This window comes from Anoplopoma fimbria, chromosome 12 (assembly GCF_027596085.1).
Source record: "Anoplopoma fimbria isolate UVic2021 breed Golden Eagle Sablefish chromosome 12, Afim_UVic_2022, whole genome shotgun sequence".
NCBI classification, from domain to species: Eukaryota; Metazoa; Chordata; class Actinopteri; order Perciformes; family Anoplopomatidae; genus Anoplopoma; species Anoplopoma fimbria.
In genome coordinates this window covers 24,483,289-24,502,678 of record NC_072460.1, presented here as the reverse complement: position 1 = coordinate 24,502,678, position 19,390 = coordinate 24,483,289, and the positions used below count along the sequence as shown (strand labels likewise).

At 46.4% G+C, this 19,390-nt stretch overlaps 1 protein-coding gene across 1 annotated transcript in view; it reads left to right on the top strand.

The window, feature by feature from the left end:
* Window positions 1-19,390, top strand: part of zbtb46 (zinc finger and BTB domain containing 46) — a 64,482-nt gene that overhangs the window by 40,235 nt on the left and 4,857 nt on the right. The window contains 2 exon segments of the mRNA XM_054609137.1: window positions 11,084-11,217; window positions 11,220-11,376. Coding sequence (XP_054465112.1) covers window positions 11,084-11,217; window positions 11,220-11,376 — 291 coding nt within the window.

Genomic DNA, 19,390 nt, shown 5'->3' with positions numbered 1-19,390 from the left:
GTCTGGCATAAACACACACACACACACACACACACACACACACACACACACACACACACACACACACACACACACACTGGGTTCCGCCCGCTCTGCATTCCTGTGTCCGACGAAGGAAGCAGCCTAGCCGTCTTTCCCCTCCACTCCCAAATTATCCCCTTCTCCTGAAGTCAGTGCATACTTATCTCACGCCTCTCCACCTCGCTCCTCCACTCTGACTCATGCATACCTCCTCTATCTATCCTGTTTTTTCGTCCTCTCTCTCTCTCTCTCTCTCTCTCTCTCTCTGTCTCTCGCCGTCCTGCAGACAGCACGCCTAATCATCTGTTAGCGAGGTTCGTAAAGTGTTTAATTACCAGAGAAGTGAAAAGGATCTGCCAAATGCAGTGACATACGTTAACGTCATCCTTAGTGCGGTGAGAATCCTCGTTGAAAACATGCAGCGTTCTAATGATGGTTGTCACTCTCTGCTAGAAAAAACTACAGAAATTAAATTGGAAACATTGGAATCAATCCATTGTTTGGACAGTAAAAAAAGAATTTCACATATTTCATTTCATTATTCCATTTTTTATTCATTGCTTGAACTTTTCCCCTTTTCCCCTCTCATCCTCCCTTGTTTTCTCTACCTCCCTTTTCTGCTATCTGACTCTGTTTTATTTATTTTACCCCTTTCTCACTTTCCCTCCCCTACCTCCCTTTCAGGGGGTGTGTGACAGGGGTCATGAAGGGGTCATGTGTTGCTGCACTGCCCTTCTCTCTAATGGCTTTGTAATGAGAGGGCCCGAGATAGAGAGAGAGGGAGAAAGAGAGGCAGTTTTTGAGAAGCGGGGTGAGATATGGTAGTTCTGCTCAGGGCGCTGGCTTTCTGTCCATTTGAAGCTACGTCTACTGTTTCTGTGCTCCGTCCGACCGACCCCCGTTTGCTCCACTTCTGGCCCTTTCCGAGCTCCCGCGTTCCTCTCCGGGGTAAAGAGGAAATGACACGTTTGTAGCCTCGAATGAGCATCACGTTCGCCGTGTCCACTGGGTTCTGCCTCGGCGGAGGTGAGGGAGGAAGGGGGTGTGGATTGCGGGGGGAGGAGGACTCATTCTTTAATTTGCACCGCTTCTGCTGATTTGATCATAAGCAATTAATCTCAATGGCTCAGCTCAGCTGCACCGGGGTGGGGTGGGGGTGTGTGTGTGTGTGGGGGGGGGGGGACGACGACACGACACTGTCCTTTATATGCATCCCTCCCTCGCTCTGGTTTTCCCCCTCCGTCCACACTGGTTTCTACTGTTATTACCTCCTTTACTCGTATCGTTGTCATAGGGAGGAGCCTGCTGTCTCTCTTGTCTGAGATGATTTCCTCCTGCAGAACCGTGCGATGGCCCTATAGCAAGTTAATTGCTTTAAAAAATCTCCATCCTCTTAATCAAACAGTGCGTTTGAAAAGGTTTTAATCATAGACTGTATATAAGAAGTGGACGCAGTCACTATCAAGTCACCCATTGGTTTGTCATTTGGCATTTTGGCCGTCGATATCTTGGTTTTTTTTGCAGCCAGAAGTGACATGAAGAAGCGAGAAGCGCTGTGCGTCAAAGCAATTTGTGGAATTACAATTTCCGGGTCCCCAACGTGATGCCATTGGGCCCCAAAATACTTGTTCCCATAGACTCTAATTGAGAATGAGAACCGTAAATCAGTGGAAAAGTTTTTACTTCAGGTGAAAAGTTGTAAAAATGCACTAGTAGCGGAATTCAGTTACAGAGGCTGGACCGATGGCTGGAATGGCTTTGGTAGCAGCCTGTCAATCACCGTGTAGCCCCGCCCTAAAGCATACCCTGCTTTATGGTCTGTTTGACTCTAAATGGAGCATCATTTACTAAATGAACATCATGCTGTATTGAAGAAGACTTGAAACTAGAGATTGAGACCATAAACTCATGTTTACAATGTTTACTGAGGGAATAAATCAAGAGAGAAGTAGAGTCATTTTCTCATAGACTTCTATACAACCAGAGGTTTTAATGAGTCCTGCAGTATTGAAACATATCAATCACTTACATGCCTTTTGTAATATCTAAATGGAGTAAAACAAACGGACGCTGCGTATAATCAGCTCTACGTTTGGCGGCAGAAGTCTTTTAATGGAATTAGAGCTGCAAACGCACAAGGCCGTCTTCTATTTCGGTTGCATCTTCACAGGCTGTTCAGGCGGGAGGTTTAAGGTCCAGATTCCCGTCCAACTTTTATCAGCTCTAGACTGACACAGATCTCCACTGATCCACTAACACTTAGTGTTCTGCTTGTGCAGGTTTGGCTCCCTCATCACCTTCTCATCCAGCTCCATTCCTTCCCTCATTGCGACACCTCGACTCCGTCCTCCTTCCTCCACTCTCCCTTTTTCTTTTTCTTGCCCAGCCTCTCTGCCAGTTTTCCACCTCCCTTTATCTCCCCTCTCGCCCTCGCCCTGGCTCTCCCCTCTCCATGGCACTGTGCTCCTCCCATGCTGAGGCCAGAGCTCTCTCTCCATTGTTGGAGGCAGGTTGCCAAGGATACAAGCGCAGAGAGCAGCTCAGTCTTAATGTTGTACGGAGGGAGAGATGAGCAGGGAGAAGGGGGGAGAGAAGGGCTCTCTGGTCACCGGGCTGCCCGACCACACTGATGCTCATACATGGAGACGGGTAACGCACAGAGGATCACGGTGACGGTGACTGTTTGTGGAGGAAACACCACCCTCATCGTCCTGGTCGTCTGCTCTCAGCTCGAGTGTTTGATTGCAGCGTATACGTCTTTGTGTGTTTTTGTACATTTGTCAGGCAGCAACTCGATGAGAGGCTCTTGAGCGGCACAGCATTTGTTCAGCTAAAAAAATGTATCTAAAATATTTGAGGACAGAGGCGTCATTTGGAGGTTAAAGGCTACAAGTCTCATTTTCTTTTAAACAGAATCTTCCAGTAGATGATACAGTAGAGCATCATTTGTTGTTGTTAGTTGTTTTTCACTCTGGTGCACTGATCCGTCTTGTTTCTCTCTTTTTGTTGGACATTTAATTTTGGGAAGATGCTTTCTGCACCCACGAGACAATGCTAACACGTTTAGCATATATGGATCGCTCTCTAATGGACTTGCATTTGTATATCGCCCTTCCTGTCTTCCAAAAATTCAAAGCGCTTCATACAACCTGTATTCAGACACATTCATACACTGATGAAATGATAAATATATATATATGTATACAGTATATATGACATAAATGAATAATAAGGTTTAGCAAACCTAGTTCCAATGCAAGTACTTGCTAAGTTGTTTTGTCTTTTAAACTAAACTGGATTTTTTTCATTTTTTTATGTGTTTGCATGTGTTTGATAGCAGACAGTTTAGTGTCAGACAGTAAACAGCTGGAATCAAAATACAAACACCATGCTTATGTGACATAGGCCTAAACCATATGGCTATCAGGAAACCCTGGAGTGACTTTAAAGATTACAAAAGCAGAATATAGTGAAATGAAGTGTTGAAAAATCCCATATATACTCAAAAAGCGTACGTCAGATTCACACGCTGGTGTCTACATGCTACATTGGGTGCACATACTCAGACAGTCTCCAGGATGTCCGACTGTACATTTGTTGATTTAGCCAAACTTTGTGTTGGTTTGTCCACCTCTCTGCGTCTTAAACTCATTACCAGGGAGCAGTAAAGAAGTAATTACCTCTGTGTTTAGCTGCCTGGAGCGTCTGAGCGCGGTCAGTGTGAGACTAGAGAGTGTTAACCCCCCCACACACACACACACACACACACGCACACACACACACACACACACACGCACACACACACACACGCACTAATAACCCACAAGCTCTGTGCAGCATCCTCCACCCAGAGTGTTTTTCCTCCTCCACTTTCCATTATCCTTCCTCTCTCCCACCTCACCCTTCATATGCGACCCTGGACCGGACCGGACCGGACCGGACCTGATGGGGCTTTTGGTCTTCCTCCCTTTTTTTGCATGAAGCGAGAGACATAACCTCCCTCTCTTTCCTCAATCTCTCCATCTCTTTGCTTTTAGCACAAAGCCCTGCGTGTCTGCCTTCCTTCCCCACCCAGCATTCTTTCCCCATGCAGACTTCTCCCCCGCTCTCTCTCTCTCTCTCTCTCTCTCTCTCTGTGTCGACTTCCCTCCTACCCGCCAACTCGCTCAGCCTCACCCTACCTTTCATTAGCCCACTCTTTATCTCACTCGGCTCGCTCTCTCTCTCTCCCCCTCTCCACTCTCCACTATCTCTCCAGCTACTACACTCCCTGTACTCTCTCCCTTTTCTCTCTCGTTCTGTTGCTTCAGTTGCGATACATCTTCATTTATTCCTCTTCTCTCCCCCTCTTTCCCTGCTGACCCTATTATTTTTATATTCTCTCCCTCTGCCATCACTCCCCATTCTCTCTCTCTCTCCCTCTCTCTCTCTTTTTCTACCTCCCTCCCACTCCTCTCAGTCCCTCTAAGCTGCATTAACTCCCCAGATTACCTTGAGCCCTGCAATCCTCCCTCCCTCCCCCACGCACTCACCCGCTCCCTCTCTCCCCCCGTCCCTCACTCATTCACTCGCTCGCTCAGACTGCGTCCACACCGAGGCGGCTAATTTTTGAAACGCAACATAGACCATATAGACCTGTACTTCGCTTTAATACTCTACATATGTTTCTGCTGTTGGACACCTGAATGAGCATGAAATAGCATTTTGATCGCAGGTCATCAAAGCTACTCAGGTGAACCGCTCTGCTGAGATATCATATTTTGTTAATATTGAACAAAATTTGCCATCGCTGAGAAGATTAGAGGCAACAGGTTCAATAAAACTCCACTTTTATTTATTAGGCCTTTTCTAAAATACACTACAAAAAATAAAATGGTCTTTTGATTAAACTGTGTGAATTATTTTCCTGTTAGCGACCGAGTAAATCGACTTGCTAAACGAGACAGTTAGCAAGCTCGCTAATTTCTGAAAACTTTTCAACCCTCTTTAGTGACTCTATGAAATGAGATAGAGTACAATCCTGAGAGGAAAATAACAGAGGGGAAGTAAACGGTCAAGAACAGAAAAGATAGAAAGAGGTGTCTATAGCGTGTTAGCTCGCCAGCCATATGGCTACGGCTACGTTCTTGTGTGAGTTAGGCCTTCAAAAAAGTTTCCAGAGTGGATGCACCGGATAAAAAAGAAAATAAAGTACTCAGAGGAAGGATGGAAGTGGAAAAGAATAGATCAGGAGGGCTTTAAGAGAGCGATGTCGAGGGTCGGAGTAAAACACTGAGTGCCCCAGCTCGAGAAAGTCGCCAAAGACACCAGACACTCAACAACTTTTGTAAACTACTAAATACAGATAGCTTTCCCCGGCGGCGATAAGCTTAAAATGCAACTGTGAGAACTAGAAAGTAACACACCGTCAATGATATATTTCAATGTCACGCACAACTTTTAAACACAGAAGTAATGACACGCGAATGCAAAATACTTGCCTGCAAATATTTTGCATCGAAACTATTCACACGAGCAGCGATGCAAATTTGGGACGGTTGCAAACACTTTTTTAAATAAATGATTTGAATAGATTCACGTAGACGGAATACTCTATTGACCCAGAGCAGCTTCTAATGAGGTGAACTGTTTTAAAGTCTAAGATACTGAAAGATATTTTATTTAGTTTCCTTTTAGTGAAACGCTCGGAATGACTTTGAATCGCCTCTGGTAAATAGTTCCACAGGGCTTTTATTTTGAAAGGTAAGAATGAGGAGTGGAACTGGTTTGTGCTGCTTTTGTCAAGGTTTAAAGGAGTAATAAAGTTTGATGTTTTTGTACAGTATAGTTCATGTTTCAAATATGTATATTTCGCACAACGTGATTAGTTGATGTTTTTATTCGTGGTGCGAAAGTTTAGAAAAATCAACCTTGTATCGGGAGAAAATGTTACTAAAGTAGAATAAAAACAACGTGTATAGTTGTATATATATCGTTTTTTGGGTGTCGAAAAACATGCAAAAAAAGTAAGTAAAAAACACGCATTTTCATACTTAGCTGCCTTACTGTATTCATATTCTCACTCTCTCACCCCCACCATCACAATCACTCTCCACCCTCCCTCCATAACCTCCCCCTCCCCCTCCTCTCTCCTCCCCCTCTAACTCACCCACCCACCCACACTCCATCACCCCACCGTCCACCTCTCACCCCGCTCACTCTTCGCAATCGCATGTGCTCCTCTCTTTCTCCTCCCCTCCACCCACACTCTCTCTCTCTCTCTCTCTCATTTTTACTCCAAGCCCCCAGCAGTACCACCAGCACCACCAGCACCATCATCTCTCTCTCACCCTCTCTCTCTCTCTCTCTCTCCCCTGTCTTTTACCACTCTCTTCCCTCTGTCCCTCCCTCCGCTAAAGCCTTCAGGCACTGCTTGATTTATGCTTGCCCTCCCTATCCACCACCACCACCACCACCTCCACCCACCACCCACCCTTCCCTATCTCTCCTGGAGGTTGTGGCCCGGCTAGTCCCTAAAAAACAGAGAGAGAGAGAGAGAGAGAGAGAGAGAGAGAGAGAGAGAAGAGAGAGAATAACAACCTCTTTTACTTTCCATCCTCCCTCCTTTTTAACCCAGCATTTTTTTCATTCCCCTCTCTCCCACACTGCTTTTTAAATTGCCTCTGAATTCTTGAGCTGTTTTAGTGCCTCACTCCCCTTCTCCGCCGAAATTACTTTCTTTACCCTCTCAAACTCTGGCATGCTGAGGAAGCAAGTTCCACCTTCCTCCTCCCGTCTTTTGTCCACTCGAGGACAAACACTGCTACTAATCGCATGTCCAGTGTGTCGGGGGCTGTTTTGCAAAGGAGAAGGGAATAAAAAATAAATAAAAAGAGTTGTCGTTTGGAAGCGTGTCGCTGGGATGTCGGGCAGACAATGGAGGCAAAGTCTTGTGACAACACAGCTCTTGTAATGCTCTCGTTCCTTTTCAACCTCGGGGGGCCGGCCGAGCCATTAACCAGGCCGACTTACGGCAAAGGCTTCACGTGCACGTGTACAGACACACACACACACACACACACACACACATGCACACACACAGTGAGAGAGTCTTTTCTCTTTTGTTTGCACTCCCGTACTCCAACATGCACACAAGCCCTACTTTCTTCTCTGACAGCTCTCTTGTGGTCGACAAGCCTCAGTAACTCGTTGCTTAACCACCCTGGACTTTTTTCTCTCCATTGTGTTTGGCTACTGTCTCAGTTGATTTGAAGGCGTGTCGTGTGTGTGTGTGTGTTTGCGTGTTTGTGTGTGTGTGTGTGTGTGTGAGAGGAGGTGTTAAAGGAGTGTGTCCATCAACAGCCAGGTCATTTGTGTAGCGCTTGTGTATAAATTTACATTTTATTCATCCATTTATTTATCAAAAACCCGTGTTTTTTTGTTTTGTTTTTTTAGAACTCCCTCACATAACAGTGTTTGGCTTCATTAAGAGGGGAAGGAGGGATTTGTTGGGACACACACAAACACACACACATGGACACACACTCCTTGAACGCAATCAGAACAGAAGATCAGGGGTCAAACTGGGTCAGCTGACCCTTCCCTCCCTCTTCAGGCCTTCTCTTTCCTCCTCTTCACTGCGTCAAAGCGTGCTCTCTAATAATACAACTCCCCTTGTGAAACACACACACACACAGACACACACACAGACACCAACACACACACACACACACTCTTAACTCAGATACACAGTGCAGCCTCCCAACCACAGCTCCATAAAAAGGTATCTTCTATCTATTAGCCGTAACTCTCTCAATGGATGATAAATGCAGTATCCCTCACAACGCATTTGAAGTATAGCTCAACACACACATCTTTTTATTCCAAGGCAAGTCTTATTCCGCCTTTGCTTTTTTATTTTTTTTTCCCACTCAAGCCCCCACATAGCTCGCAGCATCGCACACACACACACACACACACACACACACACACACACACACACACACACACACACACACACACACACACACACACACACACACACACACATACACAAGCAAACACACACACACACACACGAACAAAGAGAACCAGCATTTCCACATATTTGTCTCTCCTTTTAAAAGGGGGTTTTATTTAGCATAAATGTTGAAGCCAAGGGTGCCCGGCTACCATGGCAACCAAATTAAACGGAGGATCTCTTCAGAAAGCAGAAATCTAAATTATTCGGACTCTTTTATGAAGGGGAAAATGAAAATTCCCTTCACTGTACAGAGACTGTATAGAAAAGAGAGATGAGGAAAATGCTATTGTTTTTTTTTCCTTTTTTTTATGTATCTGACCACGCAGTTCAAAGCCAACGCCAATTGAAATTCACAGGTCGTCTCATGACGAGCGGCGTACGGTAACGCTCGGCATCCGCGCACAAAAGGGGAAATGATGTAACCGCGGCGGCTCTAAAAACTCCACATAAACCTATTGCCTTTTCTTTTTTGAAAGACACCACAATATGTGTGGCTTCAAATCCTCGGGGAACCCACGTCCCCCCCGTATGATGAAATCCGTAAGCTGCGTGCCACGGGATTAGGCGCCACTGTTTCTGGTGTGGTAAACGATTTTTATCTGCCGGAACAGGATGAGGTTTAAGTGACACACCATCTATGTGAGGCCGCGGCGGAGCTTACATAAGTGAAGGGGTGGATTATGGGGTATATTCCGATTATTTGGCGGTTTTGGATACTAATTTCTATTATCTCACGCTTAGTCTTTAAATCCTCAGAGGGCAGGATGCCGTTTTTTGCACGGTCAAGAGTTTGTGCAACAGAATTTATACACATTTTCCAGAAATCTCGACTGCGTGTGCTCCCAAAATCGGAATTGAACCGTTTTTTCCATAACTCTGCAGCCCGCGTGTGCGTGAGGCCAAAGCGTTGTTACTGTTTGACCGTTGAGGAGGGCGGACATGGTCCATCTGTGGATGCATGTGTCCAAGGGGATGCTGGGAAAAAAAAGTGGTCAGGGATGGGAGGGGGGGGAATAGATGAGAGGAGGGAGTTGTGGGGGGGTCAGAGGTGACACTCTTTTCTCTCTCTTTCTCTTTCCCTCCCCATTTGTCTGCCTCTCCTTTCTCCATACGTGTGTGTGTGTGTGTGTGTGTGTGTGTGTGTGTGTGTGTGTGTGTGTGTGTGTGTGTGTGTGTGTGTGTGTGTGTGTGTGTGTGTGTGTGTTTTTGTTGTTGGCCCACAGCAGATCCATGTTATTGATTGACTCTTGTGGCTGCCGGGCTGCCCACTGAAGGAGGGGGCAGAGCTCTAATGAATTCCTGCACCTCATGCCCCCTTTGCGCCAACCCCTACACCCCCTCCTTAATTAACTTTGTGTGTGCGTGTGCGCGCTCGCGGGGTTGTGCATGCGTGGATACAAGCGTGTGTGTGTGTGTGTGTGTGAATATCTTCCTCCACAGCTCGACACCCCCGCTTGTTTCACTCCCCTGCATTTTTCCTCTTTCTCTTCATTCCTCCTACTTTATCTTCATATTTTTATATATATATATATATATATAGATATATATATATATATATATATATATATATATATCTTCCTCTGTGAGTTGCTTCTCATGTTGAACGGACGCTGATTACTTCGTATGTGTGTCACTCTTATCTGTCGCGCCACATCTCCTTCCTGTCCTCGATATATCTCCCCCGTATCTCCACACCTTTCAGATCTATGTGCGTGCAACCGTGCATGCATAGTATGAGTGTGTGTGTGTGTGTGTGTGTGTGATCTAATCTGAGATCATTTATCTATACCGAGCATGAAAAATGACTGACACAGTGTGTGTGTGTGTGTGTGTTAGATATAAAGAGAGAGAGAGACAGAGTGGTCAACATTGACCCAGCAGGCTGTGAAGAGGCTGTATGCCCATCGGTATTCCAGACGTGGAGGCAAACTACCGTCTCTGTCACCTTGACTCCCCCCTGCAGCAGATGAGCTTCGGGGCTGCACAGGAAACACTTAGCACTCTACCTGACTGTACAGTTAAAATGGACAATAGGGCTATTATATGTTCTCCCCCACTCCCCCATTTTCTTCCTTTCTCTCTCCTTATTGCTTCATTTTTTTGTCCTCACTTTGTTTATTCCCCTTTGGCTTTAATTCCAGCTGTCACTGCATTGGGGCTTTGTGGAACGATACACATTAGAACGTCAGAAAGGCTTCTGTCCAGGAATATATAAACCTGCACATATCCACGCAAAACTCACAAGTCTTTGTGTGTTTTAGGTGGTTATACTTTCAAAGTCTGTAAAGCCTGTGATGTGTATTTTAGTCTTTTTGTTTGAGAGAGAGAGCAACCTGTCATCAGTTAAATGTCAATTAGGAAGCAGCGTGTTTTGCGTGTCTGCGCGTCGAGCGGAGCTGTCGGCGGCGGTGTGGTCTGACAGTCTTGTAGATCTGCAGTGGAACCACCGGCGACATGTCTGCTGCTGACAGCTTCTCCACACACTCGTGCTTTCAACGACTCTGACGGCTAAACACACACACACACACACACACACAAACTACTTCAGCGTCTCTCTCTCTCTGTCTCTGTGTGATCTCCCTGTGTTTTTTGTCGACTGGTGATGATGAGGTGTGTTAGGGAGTCGAGGAGAGAGAGAGATGATTCAGAGCGGTGACGCGTTCGGTAGTCGCTACCGAAAAACACTGGGTGTAAACGATGACTCGGCTGAGAGGTTTGAAAGAATCGGTTTAATATGCTGTGTGTGTGTGTGTGTGTGGGGGATTTGTTATTTTTTTCTTCTGTGTGTGTGTGTACTCACAAGCTGTTATTGCTGTCGGGTGAAACCCTTTAAAATTGAAAAAAGTGACAACTATTCATGTTTTTTTATCCCCTTTTGAAAGGGTTTCACAAATCCAAGAGTGGCAGGATTTTCAGCCTGTAAAGAAGCGTGTAATCCCTCTAATTAAGTTAAAACAATGCTGTGTGAAATGTTTGGAGGCGTTGTCCCTTTCCACCGACTTTCGTTTTTTAAACGCAGAGCCTCACCAATCTTCTGTCATCCCTTTTTTTCTTTTCAAGGTGCAGACGTGACCGAACCCAACAGCTCAGACAGCCGCGGCGAGCGCCTGGACTTCTTCCTCAAACAGGAGGAGGCCCTCGCCGCCGAGCCCAGCTACCTGGGACCCGGCGAATCGGAGGAGGCCGGGGAGGAGGAGGAGGAGGAGGAGGGGGCGGGACCATCTCGTCCGTGGCCAATCTCAAGGCGGCGCTGATGAGCAAGAACAGCCTGCTGTCTCTGCGGGCTGAGATGATGGGAGATGATAACCCCTTGCTGTTCGAGTACCTGCCCAAAGGAGCACACTCCCTGTCCTGTAAGTCCCTGTTTACACTCCAACACCGTGCACGTCACACACACACACACACACACACACACACACACACACACACACACACACACACACACACACACACACACACACACACACACACACTCCTCATTATACCTGGTGAGTCCATGCTCATGTGGTCACCTGTGAGACCTTAAAGAACACACAGGCTTTTTTTACATGAGTGTCCTTTTCCCTCTGCAGAGTATTTATTTTCCCACTGTCTTTGGATAATTTGTGTGATTTTGTGTGTCAGCGTCGGTGATGACTAGTCAGCGGTGACTCAGCGAGAGAGAGAGAGAGAGAGAGAACATTTTGCTGGGATCGCTCTCTCGCTTTTCATGAGAATAAAAAAATCTTTGTGCGCATCAGTGGGTCTGCAGCAGAATAACTCAGGCAACTGTTCGGATGTTTACAATATTTCAGAACCAAAAAGACAATGAAACAAGTCGCTCTACAAACCTTTACATCCTGCTTAAAGCATCTTCAAAATAAGGGGGTGTTTTCTTTAGATTGCACCCTTCAAAATAAGTGAAACATAAAAGTCATGTGGGATCCAATAGATTACATCAAACCTGTAAACTTTACACATTTTTTACCGTGAAATTCAACTTCTTTCTCTGATTTTGCACAAGTATTCAGACTATAATGTGAATAGTTTGTGTCTTTGTTAAGCCTTTAACAATCTTTATCTCCTATTTAAATGTATATCAGATAAGATCTTCCACTCAAATCCCAAACTTACTTTAGAATAAACCATTTTCTAACCACATCAATATTAGATTTATAAACACTCTTATTTGTGACCAATTTGTGGACGCTAAGAGATATTTTTTGCGTTCCCTTCCTCCAGTGAGGGTGTTAAACTGTCTACATGTGTGTATCTCCGTGGTGTGTGTGTATATTTGCTTGAGTCCGCGTGGGCACATTTGTGTGTGTGGTGTGTGTGTGTGTGTTTGTGTCTCTTTGCTTTTACTGGCCAGTAATTGGATCTTTTGTCCCGAGTTCTGCCCGTCTTTGTGCGCAGAAGAAAAAGCAAAGGAAGGGTACAACTCCGAGTCGAGTCATGTCTTTTGAGTTGAGCCCCACTCACCTACAAGATAAAAAAAACAGCCCCCCCCCCCCTCACATGAGAATGAATGGACCGTGACACACGCGCTCGCGGTGGCGTGTGCGCGCTCGTGCATCACATCGCATCGCCCCCTTTTTTGTGTTCAGTGTTAAGTGTGTGGGATTGAGATGTTTCTGTTGGCTCACGGAGGAAGAATCAGAATGCAGTCGCAGCACAGATAGAAGAGGAGAAGAAGAAGAAGAAGAAAAGAAAGGCTTTTTGATTCACTCTTTTAAATATATGAATAACAGATCTGGAGAATTCAGAGAATGTTAATCATCATAAAGAGGAAAGCATGTTGAATGAGTTTTATAGCCGTGTTTTGGTTTGTCACCAGAGAAGCCTCAGGGCGGTTTCTCGGTTAGCCGAACCCTATTTTGAATTCACTACACAATAGGGAGTTGGGGAGAAGGCCGGCAACCTCCCCCTCCCTCCCCCCCTGTCTAAATGAGGACAGAAAATAAACAAACACTGTACCTCAGATTACTGGGCGGAGGATGAGTCTGGTTTGACGGATCGCTGCTCCCTCCTTCCCTCCCTCCATTCAGCCCTCCTCCCCCTCCTCCTCCCGTTCTCCTTCACCCCTGCTTAACATCCTTCCTGTCCTTTTTTTTTTCTTCCTCCCCCTCCTGTACTCCCCCTCACGCCATCCATCCCTACCTCCCTCCATCCATTTCTCCTTCACCCCTCCTTAACACTCATCCCTCACACTCTCCCTCCCCTCCCCTCCTTCCCTGCAGTTCCTCCCTCCTTGCTCTCTTTTTCCCCCACTCTCTCTTTTTCTTTTTTTTTTTTTTTACTTCGGCCGTGGAGCATCAAAGTGTGTTGGTTTTAAAAAATCCTGGGAAAGTATTGATCCAGGCCGATAGGGAGGTAGAGCAAGGTCACCTGGCCCAATTCAAGAGAGACCAGTAGATATCAGCAAAAGGCCTTCTGTCTCCCTCTTCCCCCCCACCCTCCCTCTTCCTCTTGTTCTCTCTAATCAAAAAATGCTTCTCCTAAAGATTCATGAATCCAGAATCGGACCAAAAGTGAGACTCAGTGTCTTGGAGTTCAAACTATTCCCTTCCTGGTTCTGCATGGGGTCAGGGTTCTACGTCCTCCTATAGCGTGAGGAACGTCTAAAGACATTGAGACCAGTCTGCATGTCAATCAGCCTCCTGAATCCAATTAGGATCATTGGGGATTTGGTCCCGCTACCCCTTTAGTGCGTCAGACAATCAATGCCAGACAATGGATTGTTCTGGACCCTCCCCTTTTGCACCTGTCCGCTCCGCCACCGCGTACCGCGCAGTAAAGAACATCCAATTAACTACAGGGATCATACCGCCATTATTGAACTTTTTCCTCTCTCCGTCTACTTTTGAGAATTGACTCCGTACATTTGACTCCCTCGGCCGTCTCCATCGCTTTTTAGGATTTTGTTATTCATGATCATAAATCTGGTGCAAGTTACAGATTTTATATTTGGATCCTACTGAGCAAAACCGTTCCCTTTGTCTTACTTTTTTTTTTTAAATGCAAGAGGAAAGGAAGAACAGTAAATGTATATCTATGGAAGAGTTATAACTTTCAATCTGGTGGTGAGATTCTCCTCTAAAGGTCGACTAATCTGCTAAAAATATTAAGTATGTCCGAATACAGTATGCCCGAAAACTTTGTGTTGTTGCATTTTGAAAGCTTGCAAGCTTTTGTGGCTATTCTGACCCACAATCCTTTGCGCTGCGGATATATTTGAGCAAGAGGGTCAAAGTTCAAGGAGTGAAGTGAAGTAGTACGTCCAATTGAATGCAATCTGCATGCATTAGTATGTACTTTGTAAAGGCAGCTGCAGTGTTGTATCTGTGAATCCAAATTACAACAATAAAAGGAGAGTTTAAGTGTCCAGAGGTTACTGCCAACAGGGCGTCATTAAGCGTTTTTGTCGTGGAGAACTTCTCCTAACAGACTTACAGAGTTTCAGTTGATTAGCTATTGGAAAGTGGTCAGTCGGCTTACAGTAATTGCCTCCCTAAAGCCTAACCAGTCCTAATAGGCCCTGACCCCGCTCCGATGGGGACGCAGGGTTGAGTTCGTCAAGTTCGTCGCTCCGTGTTTAAGTAATTCAGTTACTCCACATTCATGGGATTTTTTCGAGCTCTCTATTTCTTTTACTCGTGTTGCTGTGCAGTGAGTCAGCCTGCTGTTGTTTGTATTCTTTACAGCTTGCCAGACACGACTGCAATATTAAACTCAGTGAGACGAAGAATGCATTAAAAAAAAAAATACAGGAATTCTTTACGTTGGAATTGAACCGGGACTGGTTCGGTGATAGTCCCTTTTCTTAAGAAGTTGTTAATGAGCTGTTCCCTCTCACCTGCAGATCATCTCCTTACTCTTTCCTCCCTCTTAATGTTTGTTTCTCCCCCTTTCGCTGCCCGGAGCGGGGGGAGGAGGGGGGAGGTAGTGAAGTGGAGATGGGGAGTCAAGCATTTGTGTGTGTTCTCAGTGAAGTGGGAGTGGGGAGTGTCGGGCGCGGTAGTTTCACATTCCAGGAATCCGTCCACGGTCGAGCCTCATGGTTGTGTGATTCTGTCCGGTGTGCAGAGGAGGGCGATGAATGGCTAACCCGCCGCATAACTCTGGAGACCCCCCCACACACACACACAAAAAAAAAAAAAAAAACACGGCCTACACTTGCACATACTCGCATACACAACCCAGAATAACTTTGATTCATATGAGCTATAAGAAAAAAAGAGATGCTCTCTCAGTACGAGCTAACATTAATGCAGCAGGAAGAGAAAAAAAAAAAAGAAGCTTCTGTGTGAATAGTTATAAGAAGCTAAAGGCTCTGTAAGAAATTTTTAAAATTCCTCATCCAGCGAGCCTCAACTTGTTGCCGGTAAACATCTTACGTGGTCGATACGGTCGTCCTTTACCCTGCGTGTGCAGAGACGCTTCACTTGAGCTGCAAGATGGCTCCTCTCCAAAACAATCTCCCTCCACGCAACAGAGGATCCTCAAGCCCTCTCTCCTTATATTATGCATTTTACTCACATGCACATGCACACACACACACACACACACACACACACACACACATGCTGCCATCCTCGGCGCACGCATGTGGGTGGAAGGAGAAGGAGAGCAGAGGAGCGAACGAACGGAAAACGGAGAGAGAGAGAGAACGAGAGAAGAGAAGCCCTCACCCTTTCCCCTCGGCTGGTGGAAAGTGAAACTTCAGAGTTTTTTTTTCCTTCCTCCCCCTCTCCGTAGTGTTTGATAGCGCAGCACTGGCAGCCTCTGTGTGCCCCCCCCTGCCCACTCTCTCCCGCTGTGTTGTGGTGGCCAGCTGCTAGCAGACTTGCAGTTGTACGTGAGTGGGTGGGTGAGACTCGTTTCCTGTGCTCCTCAGGGCTCCGCTCCAACAACTGCTGCAGCACGCTCCGGCCAGGGGCCACGGGGGCCACTATTCATAACAAACAGGGGGCTGGTTCCTCTCCTCCTCCTCCTCTTCTTCTTCCTCCTCTTCTTCCTCCTCAACTTCCACAATCACCACAACAACAACAACCTCCGCCGCCATCATCATCTTCATCAACTCACTACCCTCCCACTCCGCCCACGCCGCTGCACCCTCTGAGCCCCGGCCCCCGGAGGCCCCCGGTCCGTGGCAGGCTGGGGCGACCCGGCTGCGCTCAGAAGGGTCGGACATGGATGTGGAAGAGGCCCCCGGGGGCCCGGAGCCCTCCACCTTGCCTGAGGTAAGCGCACAGAGCCTGGCTCAGCTCCAGGTCAGAGGCTGCCCTCCGGGTGCCGCTCAGATAAAAGTTTTTGTGAGAGTGAGAGGAGATGAGCACCCATTGGTGGGGGGGGCAGCCTCTGCAAACACACTGATGGAGGGGTGGAGGCGACGGAGAGTAAAAAGTGATGGTGACGTGGGTCTTATTGAGGAGGAGCAGGGGTTAATGGGGTTACTTTTCACCTTTGGAAAGTCTTTCTTTTTACTCGTCGTCGCTCAAACCCCCCTCCGTGTGGAATCCAACACATTTCCTGCTACGCTGTTTTCCTTTTTGTCCGTCTTTCTTTACATGCTTTGTTTGCTTTCTCTCTTCCTTTCAGATTTCCATCAATCCTTTTACGTATTTTTAAAAAATATTTTAATATAGCCAGACCTGAATTCACCTTCAAAAAAAAAAAGAAAAAAAGAAGGAATCTTTGCTCAGCATTAGCGCTAACGTAGTTTGTAGCAGCATCTGGTCACAATGGCAGCGTGTTGCTCAGAGATGGCAGATAAACGACGGCGAGGTAGTGAGATGAGAGTAGAGTACAATCAATACAAGTAGACAATGAGAGGTTTGCTCTCACAGCCCAGGAAATTGTTTGTTCTGTGTGTGTGTGTGTGTGTGTGTGTGTGTGTGTGTGAGTGTGGGCGTGTGTGTGAGCATGGCAGTATGAGCATGTGTGGATGTTAGTTTTGTGCCAGTCGGAGTGTGTGTGTGTGTGTGTGTGTGTGTGTGTGTGTGTGTGTGTGTGTGTGTGTGTGTGTGTGTGTGTGTGTGAGAGAGAGTTTTAGGAGCAGCATTTGATTTCAGTGGACCTGCCTCCCAACAAGCCTCCCTATCTCTGCGGACAAGCCATCTGTTTGCCCAGTGCATGGTGTTCTGTTCTTAGTGTGGATGAGGAGGAGGAGGAGGAGGAGGAAAAATGGGTGGGTGGGGTGAGGGAGCGCGAAGTAGATGGAGCTGAGATGGGATGTAGATGAAAGAAAAGAGGAGGTGCACCTTGCTGCATCAGGAAGATAATATTATTAATACCGTAGATCAACCTGACTGTCCGCTCTGTGTCTCGTGTCAGCAACCTTTTCTTTTGTGTTTGCTTTCTAATTTCTAACAATTTGTCCTTTAAATCATTCTGATCCGTCTCTGTGTTTCTCTATCTGTTTCTTTCTTTTTTATATACTTTTCTGTTTTCATGTCTCATGTGTGAAAACCAAAAAAAAAAAGGTTCTTCTTCACAGCTTGTCTCACCTGCCTGCCTCCTGCATGCCCAGACAACAATCCATACACACTGTACAGACGTGTGTGTGTCGTCATAACGGGATGTTTTGTGTTTGCAGGAGGATGTAAAACACAAAGAAGACGTGAAAGAGTACAACACAGGTACGGCTTTAAGATCGAAGCGTCTGGATGACTTCAAATAAGATCTTTAGTTTGTAGCTTTTTCATCTATTTCACTCACTTTTCTTCCCGCTATCTCAGCGTTGGAAGGTGACCGATCTGCTGTGGAGAGGGATCAGATGGGCGACGGGAGCTTTGCCGGTGGCTCCACAATGACTACGTCAGTGCTCGTGGCTGGCAGAGGTACAGAAGGGCTGGTTGCGCGGGGTGAAGAGGACCGGTCGGGGACAAGAGTCCTGCCAGAGCCCGGCGCCTGGCCCTCGCATGGGTTCGCCTGCTCCCTGTGCAAGCGGCTGTTCAGCAGCCTGGAGCACCTCAGGGAGCACGAGTACTGCCACACCCTGTCTCTGATGGCCCTGTCGCTGGACTGGCCGAGCGCACAGGGCCACCACGGTCGACCCGTTCAGCCGCCGCCACCACAACCCCTCCACTTCCACCAGTCCCTCTACCACCATGGAGTGACCGAACCCGATCCGGCGCCGGCACGCTACCTCTGCTCCCAATGCCCCGCCAGCTTCACCCTCAAGTCCAACGCGGACCGCCACGAGAAGACCATCCACTACAAGAAGAAGCTGATGCAGTGCGCGTACTGTCTGAAGCACTTCAGGGACCGCACGGACCTGCACAGGCACCTGTCCTCCGTGCACTCCAGAGAGAGAGGGTACACCTGCCCGGCCTGCACCAAGGCGTTCAGCACCCAGAAGAACCTGGCGACGCACGTCAAACTGTGCTGCCAGGTGGGGCCGGTGCCAGGGGCCCTGCTGGGAGGCGGAGCCGGGATGGAAATGTCTCAGGGCGGGGTTATCAATTCGTTTTGGCGGCTATCTCAGGGGATGAAAGTTGACGATCATGATCTCAGCATCAATGTGGAAAATTGAAAACCCCATCGGTTAGCAGCGTAGCCTCGTGTGCTGTACGTTCATGCCAAAAAATAATGCACAGAGACGGAAAGAATTCCCTTAAAATCATGTAAAATATATTTCGACGTGATTTAAAGAACTTAGGGACACCTCTTTTTTACAACTTGTTAAATATAGTTTTTTTAAATGAATTGACAGCTTACATGCCAACAATGAACAACTGCTATGCAAAGCTGATCTTATTAAACAACAATGAGTAGAATTGTTTTTAAAAGTTATAGATAAGTTTGTGAATAGTGAACACATTAAAACAGGTCAATATGTTTCTGTTGCGGTGCCGAGTGGGGAGACGAGGTGGGGGGTGTTGTCTGTCTGCCTCGCCGACCTTAACCACTTGTCTGGCTCTCTGTCGCCTGTCACCAGTCTGACTAAACTCTTCTCTCCTTTTTAGGCAGAGAGATCTTTATCTTTGTAACCACCCCTGCATTAAGGGCGCAAAGAGACAATCAGGCTTTACTGAGACTCACAGCACACACAACCACACCACCTGCAGGAACTTTGAAGAACTGCAGCAAGAGAATGGACAGTGGTAGTTCATCTCCAAATATATTTAAAGAATTGCCGAAAACTTAATGTATATATATGATATGAGATCACGTAATCATGTCAGAGTTACTTTGTTTTACGTTGTTACAGTTTAAAGAATAAAATACTATTAACAATTGTATTTAAATTGAAATTAAATAAATAAATACATTTGAAAATAAAATATATATATAATTTATTGTTACTGTTTAAATAACTTTGGTTACTTTTCTTTTAAATTGAAATTAAAAGAATACATTGAAATAATTATATATATTATTTAT